This window comes from Podarcis gaigeae (genome assembly GCF_964106915.1).
Source record: "Podarcis gaigeae genome assembly, chromosome: 7".
Classification (NCBI taxonomy): Eukaryota; Metazoa; Chordata; class Lepidosauria; order Squamata; family Lacertidae; genus Podarcis; species Podarcis gaigeae.
In genome coordinates this window covers 84,118,021-84,139,970 of record NC_139683.1, presented here as the reverse complement: position 1 = coordinate 84,139,970, position 21,950 = coordinate 84,118,021, and the positions used below count along the sequence as shown (strand labels likewise).

At 41.5% G+C, this 21,950-nt stretch overlaps 1 protein-coding gene and 2 long non-coding RNA genes across 10 annotated transcripts in view; 1 reads left to right on the top strand and 2 right to left on the bottom strand.

Annotated features, from left to right (window-relative positions):
* Window positions 1–14,484, bottom strand: part of NAA16 (N-alpha-acetyltransferase 16, NatA auxiliary subunit) — a 37,535-nt gene extending 23,051 nt beyond the window's left edge. For 4 of the 8 annotated variants that reach the window (XR_014566661.1, XR_014566662.1, XR_014566663.1 and 1 more), the window contains exons 1-9: window positions 14,326–14,480; window positions 10,853–10,937; window positions 9,039–9,143; window positions 6,543–6,700; window positions 5,878–6,012; window positions 4,391–4,544; window positions 3,691–3,810; window positions 2,551–2,646; window positions 1,277–1,383 (exon numbers count right to left, since the gene is read on the bottom strand). Coding sequence is in view for 3 of the 8 variants with exons in the window: in XM_083748410.1 (XP_083604536.1) it covers window positions 133–157; window positions 1,251–1,383; window positions 2,551–2,646; window positions 3,691–3,810; window positions 4,391–4,544; window positions 5,878–6,012; window positions 6,543–6,700; window positions 9,039–9,143; window positions 10,853–10,937; window positions 14,326–14,379 (1,065 nt within the window). In the remaining 5 variants the exon portion in view is untranslated. Of the gene's footprint in view, window positions 1–5; window positions 158–253; window positions 285–1,240; window positions 1,384–2,550; window positions 2,647–3,690; window positions 3,811–4,390; window positions 4,545–5,877; window positions 6,013–6,542; window positions 6,701–9,038; window positions 9,144–10,852; window positions 10,938–14,325 lie in introns of those variants that run through there. The other 4 variants (XM_083748410.1, XM_083748411.1, XR_014566665.1 and 1 more) reach the window with 4 other exon arrangements.
* A 1,147-nt stretch (window positions 14,485–15,631) lies between these two features.
* LOC310849505 lies at window positions 15,632–16,589 on the bottom strand. The gene is made up of 2 exons (XR_014566940.1): window positions 16,484–16,589; window positions 15,632–16,278 (listed from the first exon to the last, which is right to left on the bottom strand). It is a non-coding gene; the product is annotated as an uncharacterized lncRNA (long non-coding RNA).
* A 1,876-nt stretch (window positions 16,590–18,465) lies between these two features.
* Window positions 18,466–20,740, top strand: LOC310848911. The gene is made up of 2 exons (XR_014566678.1): window positions 18,466–19,946; window positions 20,318–20,740. It is a non-coding gene; the product is annotated as an uncharacterized lncRNA (long non-coding RNA).
* Window positions 20,741–21,950: the final 1,210 nt, after the last annotated feature.

Below are 21,950 nucleotides of genomic sequence, written 5' to 3'. Positions count from 1 at the left end.
TTAATCCTCTATTTTTATATCTTATTGTGTCAAAATGACAAGGCCAAACCCCACAAAATATCCATCAACTTCAACTTTCCAAACCCATCTTCAATTTAAAAGCCATCCAGCTGACTTCTTCCAAGGTCCTGATCAACTGCTGTCTATATAGATATTCCTAAAGACAGTACAATAAATCAATGACAGCTCCTTATTTTGGCATAAATATCCTACTTTAGGAATTCCCATTCATAACAATGTGTACACACCACACAACAGGTGGCTTTCTGAGCCAGTCATTTCACCTGAAGATGAAGAGTAATATTAACTAATGTTAATATTACTGCTAGAATAACAGGAGTATTTTCCTTTAAGTTGTATTTTTATATACCCACCCCTACCCCACTAAAGTATTTTTTATATAAGGTTACTGAAATTATGAAAATGTTTTTAAAATAACCCTTAAACTGTTATTGCATGACACTACCGACATATTTAACATGAGAGATTATGTTATAGTTTATGTTAAAAGACATAATTCCACAAAGAGTTATTAAATGCATTGGACAATATTTTCTTTCAGTTTTTATATCATGTTTTTCTACTGAAAATGAAGACTTCAGAATCATTTTATTGTCTTTTGTACTATTCCTTCACTAGGAGGACATGGATTGGAAATATATAAAGTCTTAAAAGTTTAGAAAATCGTAACGGCATGTCAACAATGTGTGAGCAACAGAAACTGCATCTAGATCTCCAGGCTGCAATCCTATGCATATTTCGCAAGTAGGCACCCTTTGATTTCAATAGAATATACTTCCAAGTAAGCAAGTAAAATAGAAAATTGTAGCAGGGTAGATAAACAAGACTATAGCAAGTTTTATCCGAAATCAAATTTTCAGGTGGTTATGGCAGATGAATGAAATTTAAACACAGATTTACAAAGGCTCAGTTCTCCCTTGCTTAGATCCCTGGCTTCTTGTTACCTGAGAACATTGCTTTGTTCCAACAAACCATGATCAATAAGCCAAGTACAAACTTGGCCACAGACCATGATTTGTTGGGAGTGAAACAACCCATGATCCCTGCCTTCAGGCATAAGTCAAGGGTCACAGCTTGTTTCCTACCACCCAGCGAGAGTGGGAAGGAGTGAAATACTCTTCTTAGGCCTATTAATCTTAACCATTTACTACAGTTTACCATGGCATGAGAAATGGAAAGGAAAAGTGACTGTAACTGGTAAATTATCCTTAAGACACACAAAGCTGTACGAAAACTGAATAAATTGGAGTTTTACCTTTTCTTTACTGTAATACAAAGATTTCAAAGTGGTAAACAAAGGTGGGCAGCCTTTACTGAAGTTAACCCGCAGGAACTTATCCATTAGTTCTCTAAATTTTTCACCTAGAAACAAAATTGCATTGGGTTATATTCTTATTACTTAGTGTTGCACTACTGAAATAAGCTGGTAAGAACAGTACTTGTAATTTGAAATTAAAAAGTTTTTCTGCTTTGACAGAAATACTTGTACCTGGTCTTTTTTTGAGCAAACTTGACTGTTTTGAATAATTGTTCTAATTTGCATAATTTATACATAATTTCAGCCTTTTTAGCCTGTCAGGATACTGGGTTGCTGTTGTTGTTTTAAAAAAACACATATAGCACATTCTTTAACTGAACCTATGACATACCCAAGGAGTTCAGTGAGTGCAGAAGGATGTTTTAACGACACAGTTGTTAAAAAATGACGTAAGGAAGATATCTGAACCCTTACAATTAGTGGCCGTTACTGCTGTTTGTAACAGCAATAAAGGATGAGTGTGCTATGCTAATACAGGAAGCATCTGAATGTGTGTACATTAGAAAGAAAAAAAAGTCAGCTGTTTTGTGACCAGCATTTGACAGAACCATCTGACAGGGCCAAATGGTGGCTCTGTGCTAGTGGAAGCACTTTCACCAATCCTTTACGATGTGGTGCAGCTTTCTATGATGAATCACATCCTGTGCTGTATCTTCCAACCGGCAGCAGTAATGTTTTGGGGGGACATAGCAGGTTGCAATGAAAAGAGGGGATTCCTGTCTTGCTCTAGTACAGTGGTACCTCGGGTTACATACGCTTCAGGTTACATACACTTCTGGTTACAGACTCCGCTAACCCAGAAATATTACCTCGGGTTAAGAACTTTGCTTCAGGATGAGAACAGAAATCGTGCTCCAGCGGCGTGGTGGCAGCAGGAGGCCCCATTAGCTAAAGTGGTGCTTCAGGTTAAGAACAGTTTCAGGTTAAAAATGGACCTCCGGAACGAATTAGGTTCTTAACCTGAGGTACCACTGTACTTGTGCTAAGCACACAATTTTGCCTTCCACACAAAAAATCCCCTTTGCCTTTTGTATTGGCAGTTATTGGCCTGTCACCCTAAGCCAAGCTCCCAGGGGGGAAATGGCAGTTGCTCTGCTCTCACAGTCGTTCTGCTGCAGCGCTGAGTTCCACAATGGTTTGACTTTGCATGCTGCTGGTATGTGGGGCCAACGGTTTAGTTCTAAAGGTACAAAAGAAATATGCAATGTTACCTGTGACAAAGTTTAAAGGTAATCTTCTAGGTGAAACCGCTCTTGGATGTTGCTTGCTTATTTCTTCATACATTTCTAGTCTCTCATCTAAAGAGCCTATTGGTGGATGATAAATGTACAGTTTGAGTCTTTGTTATAAGCATCTGGTTTAAATCACAATTGTGCCTATATGCAATATGGAAAACTACACTAGTAGGAATTTTATCTTGTCCTCTTCAACAGAAGCCCTTGGTGAACATCTCAAACTGCATTTTTTTATGTAGAACAGGTTGAAAAGCAGTTTTCAGTATGATGAAAGAGAACAGCTGATGAAAGAAAGATAGAAATATACTGTGTGTGCACGCGCACATTTTTAAAAACCAAACAATTTTGTGGTGCAACCATGTTGCAAAATATTTCATCAATATCAAAAGTCAAACTGCAATACATAAATCCTCAGTTCTGAAACCACATGTTGGAGCTCCAGAAGTTACCATGGAGGAGGAAGCAATTCTATGAGCACCTTAAAAAAAGTAACATTGTTATAAAGGTTAAAATATAATCTTTAAAATCCTCTAACTGTGCTTAACTCCACTGAAGCCGTTGAGTGTAAATAGCAGTAAATGGGAGCATAGCATTGAAATTTCATTATAAATTTTGTAATGTAATAGTTATGCATAGTGCAGTGAAGCACATTTAAGAGTAAATTTAGTAATTATAGGTAGTTCTTCCATTTGTATACCATCATTTCTCTGGCAGCATTTTTCCAAAGATAGTATTTTGAGCTATACTTCTGATGCAGCTCAGTTGGTACAGCACGAGACTCTTAATCTCAGGGTGATGGGTTTCTGTACACTGAAGTAGCTTTAAAAAACAAGTAGCTAAAAAGCTGTAAGCTTATCACTTCAATAAGGAATGTAGCCATTTAGCTCACTCTTTAGGCTCCTCCATATGAAGAAGTCCCTGATAATGATTTATGGTTTTGAGTACAGATAGGCTTGTAAGTAGATAAAACACTGGAAATTATGCTGGACAATGAAATTCAAATACCCATCTTCTTTTCAAGGTCTAGGGTTCCAAGAGTTCCGATTTCTGAACTTAACAAGACACCAATTGCTTAATAAAGAAAGTGCAAAGCAAGTTTATAACTACAACACTTACGTGGCTGTAGAGCTTTCTCCAAGCCTTCATAATAACACCAATTTTCTGCATTCCGGTCAATAAGCTCTTTATAGACTTCAGAAGCTTCTTTCAATCTTCCCAACTTCAACAACATTTCTCCTAAAGTAAGAATAAAATCATAAACCAGATTTAAGTTAAGGGAAACATTCTACAGCTGGAAGGCGAAGTCTTCAACTCTGGAAGCCTGAAAGAGCCAATTAGCCACAGTGATGATGACACAGACCGACTATGGAATGAGCATTCTGATTAGGATAATGAGACAGGTCTTGCTGCATCTGTTCAGCGCTGCCCTGAGTCACCCAGCGACTTACTGTAATGACTTCATGGTGGTAATAATAATAATAATAATAATAATAATAATAATAATAATTTATTATTTATACCCCGCCCATCTGTCTGAGTTTCCCCAGCCGCTCTGGGCGGCTCCTAATCAAGTATTGAAAACAGTACAGCACCTATGTTTATGGACTGGCATGTGTCTGCACAGTGTGTGCACGCATGTCTGTGTGATGTTTATATTACACACAGAGTCCCCCAAAAAACACTTAATGACAAGGGGGAAACGTGATCTTCCTCTAGGTTTAATGGTCCCCAGCTCCCTAGACTGAACCACCTCACACACCAAGATTCACACACCAAGGAATATTTTCAGCATGTGAAAAGGAAAAAAAATTATTACCTTTTATTTCATCTATCATGAGCTTGTCACATATTTGCCTCTCGTAAGTTTCTATGTGTTCCAGAGATTCTTGAAACAGATCTGCCTCTCTCATAACTTGATTCTGGTACAATATTAATTCACTATATTCATAGTCTATTTTATTAGGAGGGATCTGGAAAATAACAGAATAGTTAACATTTAATCTGCCCCAGAAGACTAACTTCACAAAAGTTCTTTTTTGGTTAATAAAGGGACACTGGATAGTTGAATTAGAACTTGGAAATGAACAGTCATTTAAAAGAATTCTGGCCTTGAAAAATTACAAAGCAATAAGTTGATCTCCTCAATTATCCTCTCAACTATTGACATTCATATTTGCTTCTTTTCTTAGGATACATTTTTTACTCTGGTATCAAAGTACATCTATACTGTACTATTCATACTTCATGCATACATGCTTTCCAATTTTAAAAAGAGATGCAGCAAGAGGAGAAACAAGTCTCCTGCTGCCATGCATTATAAAGGGGGGACCTGTATTTTGAACCCAGGTATATAAAACCCCAAAACAAAGTATTTTGATAGCATTATCCCTCACTGAAGTACCAAAAATGTCACAATGTTCCAGGTTCATATTATTCCAGAGGTTAAAAAAAAAAGCATTTACAGTGGCACCTCAGTTCTCGAACATAATCCGTTCCGGAAGTTTGTTTGACTCCCGAAACCGTTCAAAAATCAAGGCGCGTCTTCCAATTGGCTGCAGCAGCTTCCTGCACTCAGTCGGAAGCCATGGAAGCAACGTCGAACATTTGGCTTCCGAAAAACATTCAGAAACCGGAACACTTCCAGGTTTGCAGCGTTTGGGAGCCGATTTGTACAGGAGCCAAGCCGTTCCGAGTACCAAGGTACCACTGTATATGATTCAGGAAGTGAATAATTCCACCCACCAACATAAATTATAAACAGATGCTTTGAACTGAATTTGTGTGCTACCTGACAACACCATCTGTCAATTCTTCATGATATCGTGGCTTAATGGTTTCCATTTAAATTTAGCTTCTTCACAGAAAAGTCTGACAACAAAATTATTAGAGGGACCTGTAGAGATCAAATTTGATCCACCCACCAAGAATGACAGCTTTACAGACAACTCACAATACTCTTCTGGTATTCCACCAAGGACCAAGTACAAAGACTTGCGTATGTTGAACCACCTGTGTGCGTTGCCCGTGGCATCCTATTTTTTAATTTCAGGTGTATAATGTATCACAATCTCTGGTACTTGATTAGCTTATCATTCCAATAACATAACTGAGGCTATAAGGAATTTGATACTGACTGTACAATAAATGGAAACATTTCATAAAACAATGGCACATCTTCTTTGCTTTATGTCCCAAAGTTGTGATTCTTTCGAACAATGGATAGAAAAACAGACATTCTGACTACAGTACACTTACTCAGATTCTTAACTGTGTACAATAATTGACATTTTTAAAAGATCTTACCTGCTGAGTTTTTCTAAACTCTTCCAGTAATTTTAAGGCCATATCATAATCTTTTAGCAAATGATATGCAATTGCATATCCAATCCAAGAAGCCCTCTGCGTGGGCCGCAGCTGCAGCAGCTGATACCTGGTCTCCTTTAAAGAGATAACGAATATAAATATAATCTACCAAATAATTAATTTTGGCATTCTTAACCAACAGTGCAAAATGATTCTGTTTAATGAAAAAAAGGATGAAGACTTAACAGCAAAGAAAACTAGAAAAGCTCAGCTGGACTTCTTATTAAATACTTATAACTGCAGCCCAACCTCTGACCTTAACTATGTTTACTAGCAAGTAAATTTACAATTTGCCACTGTCACTGCCACTCCTCCAGAATTAAAGAATAGTGTTGCAAGTAGCAATGGAAGGTACTACATCAAGAACGGTTTTCCATTTTGCCATGTGCTGCCAAGTCCCCCCCCCCCCAATTGTTCTGTACAATGGTGGTTTTGAACATGGCAAATAAATCATATACCCATAAGATGGTGCCCAGATAACATTGGCATGTCCATTTCCCCAACCTAATTAAACTCAAATGCTCCTCTCAACTCTAGTAAATATTCAGAGAGCACTTTGCAAGTTTTCGGTTAAGCTCAACACAAAAACCGGAGGAATTACTTACTCTATAGCCTTCAAGATCCCTCATTTGGATCTGCAACAGTGAGAGATCTCTTAGAATTTGTAGATTGTCTTTATCTAATTTCAGAGCATTTCGATAGCACTTAATAGCTTCATCATATTTTTTATCAGAGCGTTGCAGGAGTCCATAAACATGCCAACCTAACAGAGTTAAGGAAATGCACTGTTTTTGGGGGATGGGGGGACGGGGAGTTTAAGACAAATGTTTATAGTCCTGAAAGGATTCATAAATGAGTGTTATTCATTTATCTCAACTTAAGAGCATGAGCAAAGACATATTATAATGAAGGATTTATATAGCCATAGGAGCGATTTCAAATACAAAATACAACGCAGGAGTTAGCAATATGATGTGGCATTTAATGGCACTTTGATGTGAACAATGTTTTTGCGCAGGCATTCAGCATTAATGGTATAGTTGTGCATCTGCCAGTTAAATGTTAAATTGCCATTTTACCATAGCACTTCAACAGAAAATTGTGGAGAAGTTCCTTGGGTTAAAGAAGTCCAAAGTGCTCAGTTGTCTGGGAATCAAGACATCCTGGCACCTAGAAAACTAGTGAGAGCTTAATCCTCATGAAAAATCTCCCATACTACAGTGGTGATGTAACCCTTCTGGACATTGCTAGACAAAGGCCCAGATGAACTGGAGGCCAAAGGTAAAGATAAGGTTTTGCTCCCATGCCAAGTTTGTATGCCAGTGTGGTGTAGTGGTTAAGAGCGGAAGTCTCGTAATCTGGGGAACCGGGTTCGATTCCCCGCTCCTCCACCTGCAGCTGCTGGGTGAACTTGGGCCAGTCACACTTCTCTGAAGTCTCTCAGCCCCACTCACCTCACAGAGTGTTTGTTGTGGGGGAGGAAGGGAAAGGAGATTGTTAGCCACTTTGAGACTCCTTAAAGGGAGTGAAAGGCGGGATATCAAATCCAAACTCTTCTTCTTATATGACTAAGCCATCGGATACTCTGCTGCCATAAGCCAAGGGAGGAGGAAATCATGTGATATTAGGTATTCTTCATTTTCACAAAATAGCCTATTACTTGTTTAGACCATGAGGCTGAGGTGATGTATGGACAAAACATATTATTTTCCTTAAAATTATTTTGATTGTTTTTGCTACCTGCCTTTCTGCAGAATGACTCAGATTCAAGGAGGCTAAGCAGCTGAGAAAATGAAGCAGCTGCATATCAGGTTACAAATTACAATTTTTTATTTTTTATTTTTAATTCTGCAGAAAGACTCAAATTCAAGGAGGCTAAGCAGCTGAGAAGATGAAGCAGCTGCATGTCAGAAGGACAGAAGCATGACATGAAGGAAGTTCTTGACAACTGCTCTGTGAACAGAAAGCCAGGAGAAGGCCAAGCAGGCCAGAGGAGACGCCAGGAGCCTGGCCCCTCCTGCTCCAGCTGGAAGGTTTTCTCTGCCACAGAGTCATTGGCTGCCATGGGCCCTGGGGGAAGGACCCCCCTCCCTGGTTTAGTAATCCAGGTGTGTTTTAATGGGCACTGATGTTGTTTGCAATTTCCTTTGACAGTTTTACACCCTCAAAAGTCGGCTGTAGGTCAGGGGTGGGAAGTCCCTATGGGCAGATCCAGAACTGGCCCGGGCTCTGCAAACCATGTGAGCAGGTGGGTGGCCTCAACCACCTTTCCATCCCCTGACATTACAGGATGTCAAGTAATTCAAAGTCCAAGAAGCATCTGCAAAGGAAGAATCAGAAGCATGTTTTGTGGGTGCTCAGAATTCTTCCTTTATTTGAGCATGGACTTTCCTGTGTCCAGTGCCATATATTATTACATCAGGCCCAGGAAAGACAAAACAGCCTGGGGAGCAAACCTCTGAGGCTTAGGGGCTAACTAGGCCCACAGGCTGGAGATTTCCACCCCTGCTAAAAACAAGCATCACTGGAAAAACCTGTGTTCAAATTCCCACTCCACCATGAAACTCACTGAGTAACCTCAGGCAGTGGCTCTTTCAGCCTAACCTATAAGGCAGGTGTCAAGGGCAGGAGTCCACAGGATCCGGCCTGCCAGAATAAAAGGGTCCCCCATCCCTGCAGAAACAGAATGGCATAGTAAACATCACACGTTTTGTGCTGACCTACAGTAAATACCCAGGAATCCAGTGTTATGACTAATACACTGCATTTTAGAATTTCCTAAATTTAACAGATTACATATCAAATTAAGTTGTTAGACCAGGAGGGGCCCATCTATGACCCACCAGTTGTTGTGGGACTAGAATTCCCATTATTCCTGATGGTTGACAGGGAGTTGGAGTCCCATCAATATCTAGATGGCCACAGGTTAGCCACAAGTATGTTAGACAATTTCTAATGGCCTAATCTATACATTTAAATATAAAATGCTCAAATTTGTTACATAACAAAGTATTCACTGGATAATAATTGAGAGGGGTAGAGAAAGAGGATTTCAGAACTATTAGGAAAAATTGAAATTGGTGTACTATTTGAAAGGATACACACATGACTTTTTACATCATTACGAAGGCCTTTGCGAACAAATGCATATGCTTCTTCTTTCTTCCCTAAACAATTCAAGGTCAGTCCTTTCATAGCCAAAGTTTCTGTAAGAAATATTTTATAATGTAAGAATCAAGTTTAAGCAACACACGTGTGATAAGTTTCACTGTCCCAATCTAATAATAATAATAATAATAATAATAATAATAATAATAATAATAATAATAATAATCCAAGCGCCTCTTGGGAATACATGGATGCAAACACAGGTATGGATTCTCACCATCCCACACATCCACAAAAGCTTCTCATTCACTATTTTGTGGGGTGGGGCAGCTAAGTCTAGAGCACACAGAAGAATGTGTACATCCTCCTCCTCTTGCTCTGCAGAATGGAAGGAGAAAACACTGCCCCGCTCCCCAAACAAAGCAGCTCTGAATCAGAGTAAATCAGAGTAAATCAAAGTGAAATTATTCAAGCTTAACTCAATAATAACCTATGACCAACAACTATCATGGAACATGCATTCATTTCCAGAAACCAGAGAGTTCTGATCTCTACACCTTCAGAACAGAGTGGTAGGAGAAAGTGTAACAGTTCAGGATACAGATTGTACCAGTATAAAACAAAGACTACCACAAAAGGGAACAGGTTTTGTATTGTAATGAGCTTTCAGACTTCTGGTGAGGATGCCCCCATATTAAAATACACAAACACACAAGCTGTGCAAGAAACATCTAGCATGTGAGAGAAAAGGCTGTAGTTCAGCTAATTCCCAATTTTGCTAGTTTTCTACTTATTTATAGATATAGGAGCAAAATCTACCATCTGCAGTTTGAAATGGCACAATTCACCTTACCACCTCATTCTTTTGTACATGTACACCAGACCAAGACTGAATTCTCTAAGGTTCTGCTCAGAAGCATTGTCTGAAATTCCACAGGTGCCAGGAACATTTTGCAACTGGTGCAGATCCAATTTCACCCAAGTGACAATGCCTCGTCTCTAGGTTTGGCGACTGACATCTCCATCTGGCTAGCAGGCTGCAGCGTTTTCTGCTATTGCACACCCCCACATCAAAAGATGCTGCTGCATGCCAGCCAGTCGTCCGATCACGGGAGATTTCTTGTCGTTTTATTCTGAATTGTTTTATTTGATGTTTTAATGTGTTGTAAATCGCTTTGAGATTTTTCTTTAAAATGTAAATTGGTATAGAAAAGGAATAATAAGAAATGTCACTGCAAAAAAAGGCAACTAGACAGTCTGTTGTGGCAAACGTAACCTAGTGTCATTTGGCACTTAGCTTATATAGCAGAGTTTCTACCACTGCTCAGAAGGAAAGGCTTGTTTTAAATTATTTCAATATACTTGAAGTTTAAAATTTATCATTCTAAATGGTGTAAAACAAACACTCTGAATATCTGCTGGGTAAACATCCTTTAAGACAGGGACGTCCAACTCCAAAGAGATTGCGATCTACTCAGAGAATAAAAAACTGGCAGTGATCTACCCCTTCTGGGGGGAGCAGGGGTTCAGGTTAAAGTTGTTGAGCTTTTTTTAGGGAGGGGATACAAAAATGTTGAGATTTATTAAAGGAAAAGGAAAAAGAAAAAGGGGAAAACTCTGTCTTCCATTCTAGCGATCGTACATGAATTGAGGAAGGGGCAAGCTGGATACTCTTTTGCCACCGGAAAGGAAAGGAAAGGGAGCCCGCGACTGACCAAAACCACCCAGGGATCGACCACTAGATCACGACCAACCTGTTGGACACTCCTGCTTTAAGAAAATAAATAAATAAAAATAATGCACTTACCTCCATGCTCAGCAAACTTTGGATTGGAAAGGATCATCTTACAGAATTTGAGCCCATTTTTGTACTGTTTTTGTTCATAACATTTCTAGGAAGGGGGAAAAAATAAGATTAGGTTACACCTATCTTAAAAAGTAATCTCTTACTTAACTTAGTATCACAATCCATTAGCTTCTTCAGTGGCACTTCAAATCACTGACAAGATTGCCTTTTAATGAGATCTCTGAGGGTCAAACGATATAACACTATCAAATATATGCAGGGAAACTGACAGTAATTTTCAAAAATGAAAAACAGCAGTGGGAGAGAATAGTTCCTAACTTTTTTCCTTTTCCTTACCTGCCATTTCCCCTTGCTAAATGCCTCCAGGTGTCCAATAAGAGTTCTGACAGGCAAACTGGGCCATACAAGTTATAGTTAAGCAATGATTTTATGTGAACAATAAAAGTTCTCACTCTGCTCTTCCCCTGCTCCTGCCATACTCTAGGCAACAAGTCGGGAGTCTGGCTTGCTGTGGTGTTCAAACCAGGAGCTGTGGTTTATTTCCTCCAAACAAACCACCAGCAGAATGCAAAGAACAAACCTTTTGTTACCACTCATGGTTTGCTTAGAGAGAAACAAACCACAAATCCAGCTTCAGGAACTACAAGCTGGACTCTGGCTTGCTGCTTGGTGATGCAGCAGAAGCAGGAGTGTGGAAGGAGTGAACTTCTCAGCAGCTTGAACCAGTGACCAGTACATCCAAATTAAACAAGTCTGTTTTCAGCTATACAATATGTGAACCAGGCCTGGGTGTCTCTGTGTGCACACTTAGCACGCCCAAGTCAGAAAAGAGTTGGCTTAATTTGCTTTCCAACAGCAACTGTCTGTTGAATTTAAATTTTCCTATGTTCTTGTTAGAAATGCCATCAAACCCAGTGGGGCTTACTTCTGAGTAAGCCTCCATAGACTTGGAGTTTCTAATCATGGTGAGATTTGTAGCAGGGTGGTTTTTATTCCAGACTGTTTGCCTCTAGGTCTACCAATCATCTTTGCTCTGGCTCTGCCCACCGATGTTATGCACCTCCCAGCAGATTATCCCCCTAAGTGAAAAAAGTTACCCACACCTACACAAACTAACTCCACTTCTCCCAGTAAAATACAGTATTAAAACCAAGCAGTTTTACAAAGGTTGGAATCTGACAGATTAAAAAAAAACAAAACTCTTTGACTGCTCATATATATATCAAACACTGCCCACATGTTTAACATGGTAATTTATTAGTACAAGAAAGGGGGGTGGAAATGTCAATTACAAAAAATGAGTGTCTTTTAGAAGACTCTAGAAGCATTTCAAAACACCATGTGGAGGCCCCTTCACCCCATACCTACTGATTTATTATTGTCTTGGTCCCTGGGTCATCCAGTACATTGTGATGACTGGTTTTGTACGCTTCCTTTTGAAGCTTGTGTAGAGATGCTGCAGTGACAGCACACTGACTGCTAGGTTATACCGTTTCATGGGGAAGGAAAAAAGATGCAAGGACCAAGGGAGCCTGTTTCTAAAGGAAGGCTGTGGGCACAGGTGACCCTGACTCCTCCTAAGGTGGGGAAGCAAAGGAGGAGCTGGGGAAGCAAAGGAGGAACTTACGGTCTTCAGATAAAAACATCCTGAAGGTCCCAGGCCACAGAGAGGTCAGGCTGGCCTCAACTAGAGCCAGGGTTTTTTCGGCTGTGGCTCCAATCTGGTGGAACGCTCTGTCACAAGAGACTAGGGCCCTGCGGGACTTGACATATTTCTGCAGGGCCTGCAAGACGGAGCTGTTCTGCCAGGCCTTTGGTCGGGGTTCAGTCTGACTCCCTCTCCCCTTTCATAAGAACTTACATGAAAGTGGCCTCCCAATTTTTCTCACAGGCCCATATAAGTTCAGCACAAACAGTTGGGCCTGGTGAGCATTTAAGGTCCCCAACCCTAATCTGCGGGTTGCCATCTGATTGGATTTTATTCTGATCCTGATCTGATTTGAGGATGTATTTTAATTGCTTGTCTGATTTTATGTTAATGTGTTATACATTTGGTGCTAGCCGCTCTGAGCCCGGCTTCGGCTGGGTAGGGCAGGATATAAATAAAAGTTTTTATTATTATTTATTATTATTACATGCATGGTTAACATGCAGAATGCAAGTTGGCTTCTGAACACAACCCACTCCCCCAAAATGACTGAAAGAGTTTTGTACGTTTGGGGCTTCAGGGGGAGCTAAGAAGAGTGGTTGGGGACCTGATTTAAAATGAGGGAAAGGAGGCGAAAATGTTGCTGAAGTGCAGCATGATCCTAAGCTGTTTTACTCAATCTTGTTTGATTCAGTAGAAATTATTCCCACTGGAGCGAGTTTAATGGATGCAACTTTTCGGGGTGTTCAATGGGAAACAAGCCCTGCTGTGTCTAATGCAGCTTTACTGGGGTTGCAGCTGGACAGCATAATCCTATTGCATACTCATTTCAAATTAAACCCTGTCGTGTTCATGGGGTTGCAGAGTTGGAGGCGGTCCTTTGCAAACAGTTATGACCGTAACTTGGGTGGCTTTCGAAGAGGGCTCAACCCCACTCATGGAGGAAGGGGGGGCTCTCTGGGCTACCAGCCTGGCTGGCAGGGCTCTGTACACAAGAGGCTCGGATCCTGCCAGCTGGCTTCCCTTGGAGAAGCCCCTGGCGGGCCCAGCTGGAGGGCTGGAGCAAATCCTGCACTTCTCCCATGTCCTCGGTCCTGATGAAGCCACGGGGGATCTCCAGCGAGGGACAAGAAGCATGGGATATTCAGGGTGGGTGGGCAGGAGAGAGCAGGATGAAGCCTCGGGAGGAAAGACAGCAGGCAAATTTAACAAAACAAACGAAATGCACAAATGATCTGCCGCCTGCAACTGACAGCAGAAGGGCGTGGGGGGGAAGAGAGCGAGCCCAGGGCCGGATTTAGGTTTGATGCGGCCCTAAGCTACTGAAAGTAATGGGGCCCTTTATATGTCCAGCTGTCCTTTGCCAACAACAAATTGTCACTGTTTTGTGTGTTGGAATAGATGCTATATGGTAATTGATGGACCTAAAGCCATTTGCACATAACAAAATAGGTATTTTAGCAAAGTAATTGCTGAACTGAAATACAATTAAGAAATACATTGAGAGTGAGAGACAATTAAGTATATGAATAGTGAGAGAATTAAGAAGTATATTTTGGAGTGGGGCCCTCAGCTAGAGCTTGTTTAGCATATATGTAAATCCGGCCGAGAGGGCACCAGGGGGGAGCCGAGAGAGGCCTCCGCGTCCCTCCTCCTTCCGAGGGGAGGCCCGGAAAGGTGAAGGAGGGCTTGGTGGGGGGGCTCAGCTCCAGGGCGGGCGCCGCACAAAGGGAAGGAAGGCGGGGGGGGGGGACGAGGACGACGAGGGTGCTCCCCCCCCCAGGCGACCCCCCACCCCCACGAAGGCCCTGCCCTCTCTCCTCACCAGGACCCTCTTGAAGAGGTTGCTCTCCTTGGGCGGCAGCGGCGCGGCAGGCATGGCGGGGCTTCGCCGGCAGCCCGCGATGGCCCGGGCGGGCGCGGCCGGCCCTCAGCTCCCTCGCCCCGGCCCAGCGCCGCGCAGCCCGCCGACCCCTCTCCTCCCGCCCGCCAGGCCCACGCCGAGCCCTCTGGAGCGCCCCTAGCGGCGGCGGCCGGGCGTGAAGGGAAGCGGCTTCCCTGCCCGCTGCCTCTCAGGCCCGGAGGAAGGAGGAGGCGCCGCCGCCGCCGCCGCCGCGTGGGCCGTGGAGCCGGAGAGAGGAGGGGCTTCGCGGGAGGCCGCGGCTCTCGCCTGACGGTGACACAGCCTGAGGGGCAGCGAAAGGCCTCAGGAGGCACGTCGGGCCTAGAGAGACGGGAGGCCTGAGGGAAAGAAAGCAGAGCTGAGGGAATTTTTATTGGGGGGGGGGTGTCTCATTCTGTGTGTGTGTGTCTTCACTGTCCAAAGACCCCCGAGGACCTCCAGAGACAGGGAAACGACGCGGCAAGGAAGAGGTTAACCGGAAGCGGCACTCTGGCCTTCTGGGACTTGTAGTCGTCAAGTGGCTCTGGGAGCTTCGTCGTTTATCGAGGACTTCCTCGTTCCCCCCAGGGGGCGGGGCGAGGGTGTACCTGCGCTCGCAGAAAATTTCTAATATGGATGTTTGTAATTTTCCCAAATCGCTCCTAATAATAATAATAATAATAATAATTAATAATAAATAATAATTAATAATAATTTACTTATACCCCGCCCATGTTTTTTATAAATATTTTTTATTAAGTTTCTTACAAATATTACACGTACCACAACAAAAGAACAAAGCAAAAAGAAAAAAGACAAAATCACAAATATAAACAAACAGAAAAAGGAGAACAAATTACCAGTAAATACCTAAACAACACAAATTAATTAGTTATTTAAACTTCTGTCCTCGTAAACGTGTTTTGGACTTCCTCTGAGTCCTCCCATCTGAATTTCCTTGTAAATAAAATGTAGTTTTCTGATATCATTTTTAAAACACAGTATTCCAATAGAAATAAAATTTCTTAACTTTTCTTAAAGTTCTAAGTCTTATTTATTTAATTAACTCTTAATTTAGTCCCAGGCCTATTTTGGTACTTTCAAGTAATTTCTAATTTTTAATATCACAGTATTTATTCAAATAGTCTTTGAATTTCTTCCACTCTTCTTGGTATTCCTCTTCTTTCTGGTCACGGATTCTTCCAGTAAGGTCAGCCAGCTTCATATATTCCATCATTTTCATCTGCCATTCAAATTCATTATAAATCTTTTCCCAGAAGTCTCTTACCTTGGGGCATGTCCACCACATGTGATAAAAAGTACCTTCCTTTTCTTTACATTTCCAACATATATTATCACAACTATGATAAATCTTGGCTAATTTAACAGGAGTTAAGTACCATCTATACATCATTTTCATTATATTTTCCTTTAACATCGTACATGCAGTAAACTTTACCCCTTTCTTCCATAATATACCAACATATATTATCACAACTATGATAAATCTTGGCTAATTTAACCGGAGTTAAGTACCATCTATACATCATTTTCATTATATTTTCCTTTAACATCGTACATGCAGTAAACTTTACCCCTTTCTTCCATAATATACCAACATATATTATCACAACTATGATAAATCTTGGCTAATTTAACCGGAGTTAAGTACCATCTATACATCATTTTCATTATATTTTCCTTTAACATCGTACATGCAGTAAACTTTACCCCTTTCTTCCATAATATACCCCGCCCATCTGGCTGGGTTTCCTCAGCCACTCTGGGTGGCTTCAAACAAAATATTAAAATAATCTGTTAAACATTAAAAGCTTCCCTAAACAGGGCTGCCCTAAACAGTCCTTCTCATCTTGCAAACTCATAAATATGAACAACCTAAAGTAATAGTTACAGATAGGTAGCCGTGTTGGTCTGCCATAGTCAAAACGAAAAAAAATTCCTTCCAGTAGCACCTTAAAGACCAACTAAGTCAGTTCTTGGTATGAGCTTTCGTGTGCATGCATCCACACGAAAGCTCATACCAAGAACTGACTTAGTTGGTCTTTAAGGTGCTACTGGAAGGAATTTTTTTTGGTTTAACCTAAAGTAATGGTTGACTCCGTTGAGTACAGTAAATATAATAAAATTAAGCATGCACGTTTGATAACTGCTGAAGCAGAGCAAAAGTGTGTTCTCTTCTTCAACAGCCCTCACCCTTTTCTAATGAATAAAAGTATATTCCAGTTTAGTTAAATAAAACCATCAGTCAGCACAACAAATACAAATAGCATTTATAAATCACACGGGGCATTTGGGGAAACAATTTTAGAGGATATTGGAGGTAGGAACTGTTTCCAGATAAACAGAACAAAGGAATACACAAGTAATTAAACATTAGGTTTTAATCATAGATCCATGGGTGCTCACAGCTTGTGTAGTGGAATGGAAGATGGGAGCCCTACGCTGAGGCTGCTAAAACGAAGGGGAAATAAAAGGTTCACTAAAACCAGTGAAACTTCCTCCTTAGTCAATGGGGACAGATCTGGCTTAGAATTCCTGTTCAGAGTTAAGCAGCAATCCTATGCACAAGAAGATGCCCTATATAGTGCGGACCTACATTTCTAGTCCCTGGCTGTGTTTATACCATACAATTATATTATTATTATTATTATTATTATTATTATTATTATTATTATTATCATCATTATCATCATCATCAGACACTTGTGACCTGCCAATTTGGCCAAATTGGGCTGGGCGTTTTGCTAAAAGACTTTTTTATTTTTTAAAATTTTTATTAACAGGCCAATCAGATCACATTAATTTGCTAAAAGACTTCTAGTGTATTGGAAGCTAGAATTTGTGTCAGTACCGATGGTCAGCCAACAAAGGTCTGTATAGTTAAAGCTATGGTTTTCCCAGTAGTGATGTGTGGAAGTGAGAGCTGGACCATGAAGAAGGCTGATCGCCGAAGAATTGATGCTTTTCAATTATGCTGCTGAAGGAGACTCTTGAGAGTCCCATGGACTGCAAGAAGACCAAGCCTATCCATTCTGAAGGAAATCAGTCCTGAGTGCTCACTGGAAGGACAGATCCTGAAGCTGAGGCTCCAATACTTTGGCCACCTCATGAGAAGAGAAGATTCCCTGGAAAAGACCCTGATGTTGGGAAAGATGGAGGGCACAAGGAGAAGGGGACGACAGAGGACGAGGTGGTTGGACAGCGTTCTCGAAGCTACCAACATGAGTTTGACCAAACTGCAGGAGGCAGTGGAAGACAGGAGTGCCTGGCGTGCTCTGGTCCAGGGGGTCATGAAAAGTCAGACACGATGAAGAGTCGGCCATGACTAAATGACTAAACAACAACCACCGATGGTGGTTAAACTTAAACGAGACTGCCTTAATGTTTCCAGAAGGAACTACCATGCTGAAAGTAGTTGGTGAAATTGCTGACTGGGAAACTTGGGGTATTCCCTGAAATTATAGGATCCTTCAGAACTGTAGGGAGCAGTATTGCTCAGCCGTTGAACTGTGTTTAAATCTTAAACGTTTTGCTCAACAGCATATGTAAAATGTTTCTTTTTTTTTTGCTAACCATGCCTGTCAGAGCAGTTTCCTATGAGCTTATGTATGTACGTAATTGGCCTCCACAGTCACTTACGGACTCATTGTTAAAACCGTGTTTATGGAAGACAATCTTACTCGACTACAAGTGATCCCCAAAGAAGGAAGATTAATACATAACCTGTTGGCTCGTGCTTAGAATACCAGAAACATGGAAAAGTAATCATTTTTTTCCTTTACAATAATTTATTTTGATTAAAGTGACACCACTTTCACTGAAGCAACAATTTTTTTGTTTCCAATGTACCTTTTTTTTTTTTTTTTTTTGCAACATGCCACTATCTACAAAAATTATATAATGGAAATATTAGTAACCTACCTCGTGGGGCTGCTATAGTGGTAAATGATATTCAACATTATGGTACGAGTTATGGATATAGGCTGGAATTCAGTGACAAGGAAAGCCCCACTGCGCACCGGACAGCCCTGGTGCAGGGCTTCGGCTGATGGCATTTGACTCCCACCCACTGTGTTGTTCAAACACTTTGTTAAACTGATATAAGTGAAGCAGTGGAGAGCAATACTAGTCTTTGAATCCATATCCGTAAAATAAACATCAGTTTATGCAGCAACGCCAGGCAGAAATCTTAGTAAATTTAAATAGTCATATTCTGGGACTTAATAAGGACTCAAATTCTGCAGCGGTGGGAATACTTTTTATTTTTACTTGCACAGCATGAAGTTATGTGTCTTGCTGCCTGCCATTTTTCCACTTTGTCTGAAATCTGCTCCAAATTTTCAATTTTTAAACTCAAACTCTAGGGATAAGCTATTGATCCAATGCATTAAGGGCCACACATTTCTCATTGAATTCCAAAATCCCTCCAACTTCCTCTGTTCTTCTGATCCTCTTATCTCTGGTTTCAACCTTTAATTTTGCTACTCCGGGCTGCCAGTGTCACGAGGTGTATGTCTGAACCTACGTGCATGTCCACAACACCCATGTCTTCAACATACAGCTCTGAGAGGATTAAGACCTCTCGTGTGGGGTCTGTACATGTATCTGTTGAACATCGGTGTATAGCTTTAACCCTTAGGCCTAATAAAGAAGCTCACACAACAAAGGAATTAATATTGGTTTATTATGTGGAATGAAGATAGATGGGGTATACGGAGGCTGCTTCTGCAAGCAAGGTTATACATATATTCGGGCAGCAGATACATTCATTTTTTTACCATTTCAACATTTCTAACCTATACAATCAAAACACAATTTCGTCTTTTCTCCTATTTTTGTTAACTTCCCACCCCTTTTTCCACAGAGTTGCTGCATCGTTCCTCCTGTTAGCACTAGATGGGACAACCTACTGCAAATTAAATTTCTATACCAAGTGTCTTTCAGCAAGGGGGTGGTGTATCCACAAATAAAGTAAACTTCCTGACTCCACTCCTGCCCCCAACCCTGATGGGAAAGGAAATCTCTGGTTATGACACCAAAAATAATTGTGACAATAAAGGCAACACATCTCTCTGACCAACCTGGATATCCAGGGTGTACAAATTTTGGGCAGGTGCGGCATGGACTCTCAAAGAGTCTGCTTCTAGCTACTGCAAGCGGCTGCATGGCAGTCGTGTAGGGTGGCAGATAAGCCTTGCTTTTATTATTACTGATTTATTTCGTTTAAGTAATGTATATACTACAAGTCTCTGTTTACAAAAATACAGTGAAAAAAGTTCTAATCAGAACTGTAAAACCAAACCTCGGTTAAGATGCCTGCCAGAATAACTAGCTCAATAGTTCAACTGTTTCTCGTGTGCTCTTCTCTTATAACATGCATGGATTGGCTTCATGTGGCGTAAATGCCTCTGCCATCTTCCAAGCTATTGAATCCTCACTTTTGTCTGCCCAGAGAAAGTTCTATGCCTTTGGCTTCAGCCGTCCTAAGTGTCAATCTAATGGTCAACATCTTTAGGCATTGCTCTTCAGTTGTCACCTAATAGGTAAAGGTAAAGGTACCCCTGACCATTAGGGTCCAGTCGTGACCGACTCTGGGGTTGCGGCGCTCATCTCGCTCTATGGGCCGAGGGAGCCGGCGTTTGTCCGCAGACAGCTTCCGGGTCATGTGACCAGCATGACTAAGCCGCTTCTGGCAAACCAGAGCAGCGCACAGAAACGCCGTTTACCTTCCCGCCGGAGCGGTACCTATTTATCTACTTGCACTTTGACGTGCTTTCGAACTGCTAGGTTGGCAGGAGCTGGGACTGAACAACAGGAGCTCACCCTGTCACGGAGATTCGAACTGCCGACCTTCTGATTGGCAAGTCCTAGGTTCTGTGATTTAACCCACAGCACCACCCGCGTCACCTAATAGGTAGCAGCAAGTATTTTTGAAGTCCCTGATCAACACCCTGAGCTCTTGTTGGTGATTTGTTCCTAGGCAGTCAGCAGCACATAACGTGCTTACACAGAAGTAATCCCCACTCATTTAAAGGAAACTTGCCCCTTAGCAAATGTGCATAGGATTGTAGCCCTACAGTTCAACTGCATACATGCCCATTTCGTATCAAATGCCCTTGGGTTGCATCCATTGGGTTGGGTCATTCCAATTTTTTTACGTCATGTCATCCATTTTTTTCTTAATATTTAGCACACTTGTTGAATGATCCAAACTAAGTTTAAATCTAAAATTTTATTTATCTCGTCCCGTTTTTGAGTTACGGTTTGAAATTAAAAAATAAAATAAAAATGACAATTTTGGCCTTGCTGAACTATACAAAAACCTTAACAGCTCAGCCGAGAATTGAGATATTTCAAAATTAAAAATACCAACGTCTTCAGAACTTCATGGGCGTTAAAACGATATGTCACATGATGGACTTCCTTTACATTTTAAAGTTACAAAATTTAAAAAGTGGTTAAAAAATTAACATGATTTAAAATTTCCAATAATTATATTAATTATTTAATATATTTCTAAGAGCTACCTGCAAATTTTGATTTTGATATCTCAATGGGATCACTTTTTTTAAAAAAAAAAAAACCCAACACAAAACGTTTTGTACATACATGTCTGCCTTACTGGATTCTGTTTAGGATAAATGGGTCTAAAATATAACAGAATAAAGAAGACGTCAAACTATAATACCAGTTACGTTAGGCATTTTTTAAGAAAGTTATTCAGTTAAAAGGTATCTGAAAAGCTATTCAGGCTTCTTAAAAAAAAATATAATGGTGTGCCAAAGCATATAATAGAATTAACGCTTTGAAAGAATTCCTATTAGTATTTCATTTCATGAACATTACAGCAAAAAGCTTTATTTTCTGTCCTTCATCCCTGAGAGAAGGAAGCTAGTGAGTTTCCCAAGGACCTACTGCTTCCTCTGCAAAGCACCCGAAAAAAGCCAGAGGTGGTTTTCCCCGTAGGCCCTGGCACTCCATCCCCAAACACATCTGTCAGGGGCTCAGGAGCAGAGGCACAGGGGAGAGAGGAGATGGAGAGCGAAGGGGAAGAATCCGAGGGCAGCGTAGGGGAGTATGACAGTGGCACGAGAGATTCCATGAGCTTCTCTAGCGAATCAGAAGATTCCCAGAGGGGGGCGCCGAGGGCCAAGGCAAGGGGGGTCCCAGGGGGGATGCAACAGAAACAAGGGGCCAGCGGGGACTCCCAAAGCAGCAGCGGGAGATCAGGACCAGTTCCCCCACCAGAGCGTAGTGGGGGGGAAGAGTCCCATGTATCAGGGCCAGCGTCTCCTCCAGCAGGGAGAGAAGATGAGTCAGGGCTGACCACGCCTCTATTGGAGAGTGAGGGAACGGAGGGGAAGTCAGGTCCAGCTAGCCTCCCCGAAGGGGGAAGCAGTGACAGGAGCAGTGTAACGGTCAGGAGAAAGGTTGCCGGCTGGGCGCGCGCGCCAAGTTCGAATGTACAGGCGCGCGGGACAGCAGAAGACCCGGATTGGGAACCAGGTCCTAAAGCCCGCCGGAGACGGGGGGAAGACTCAGGGGAC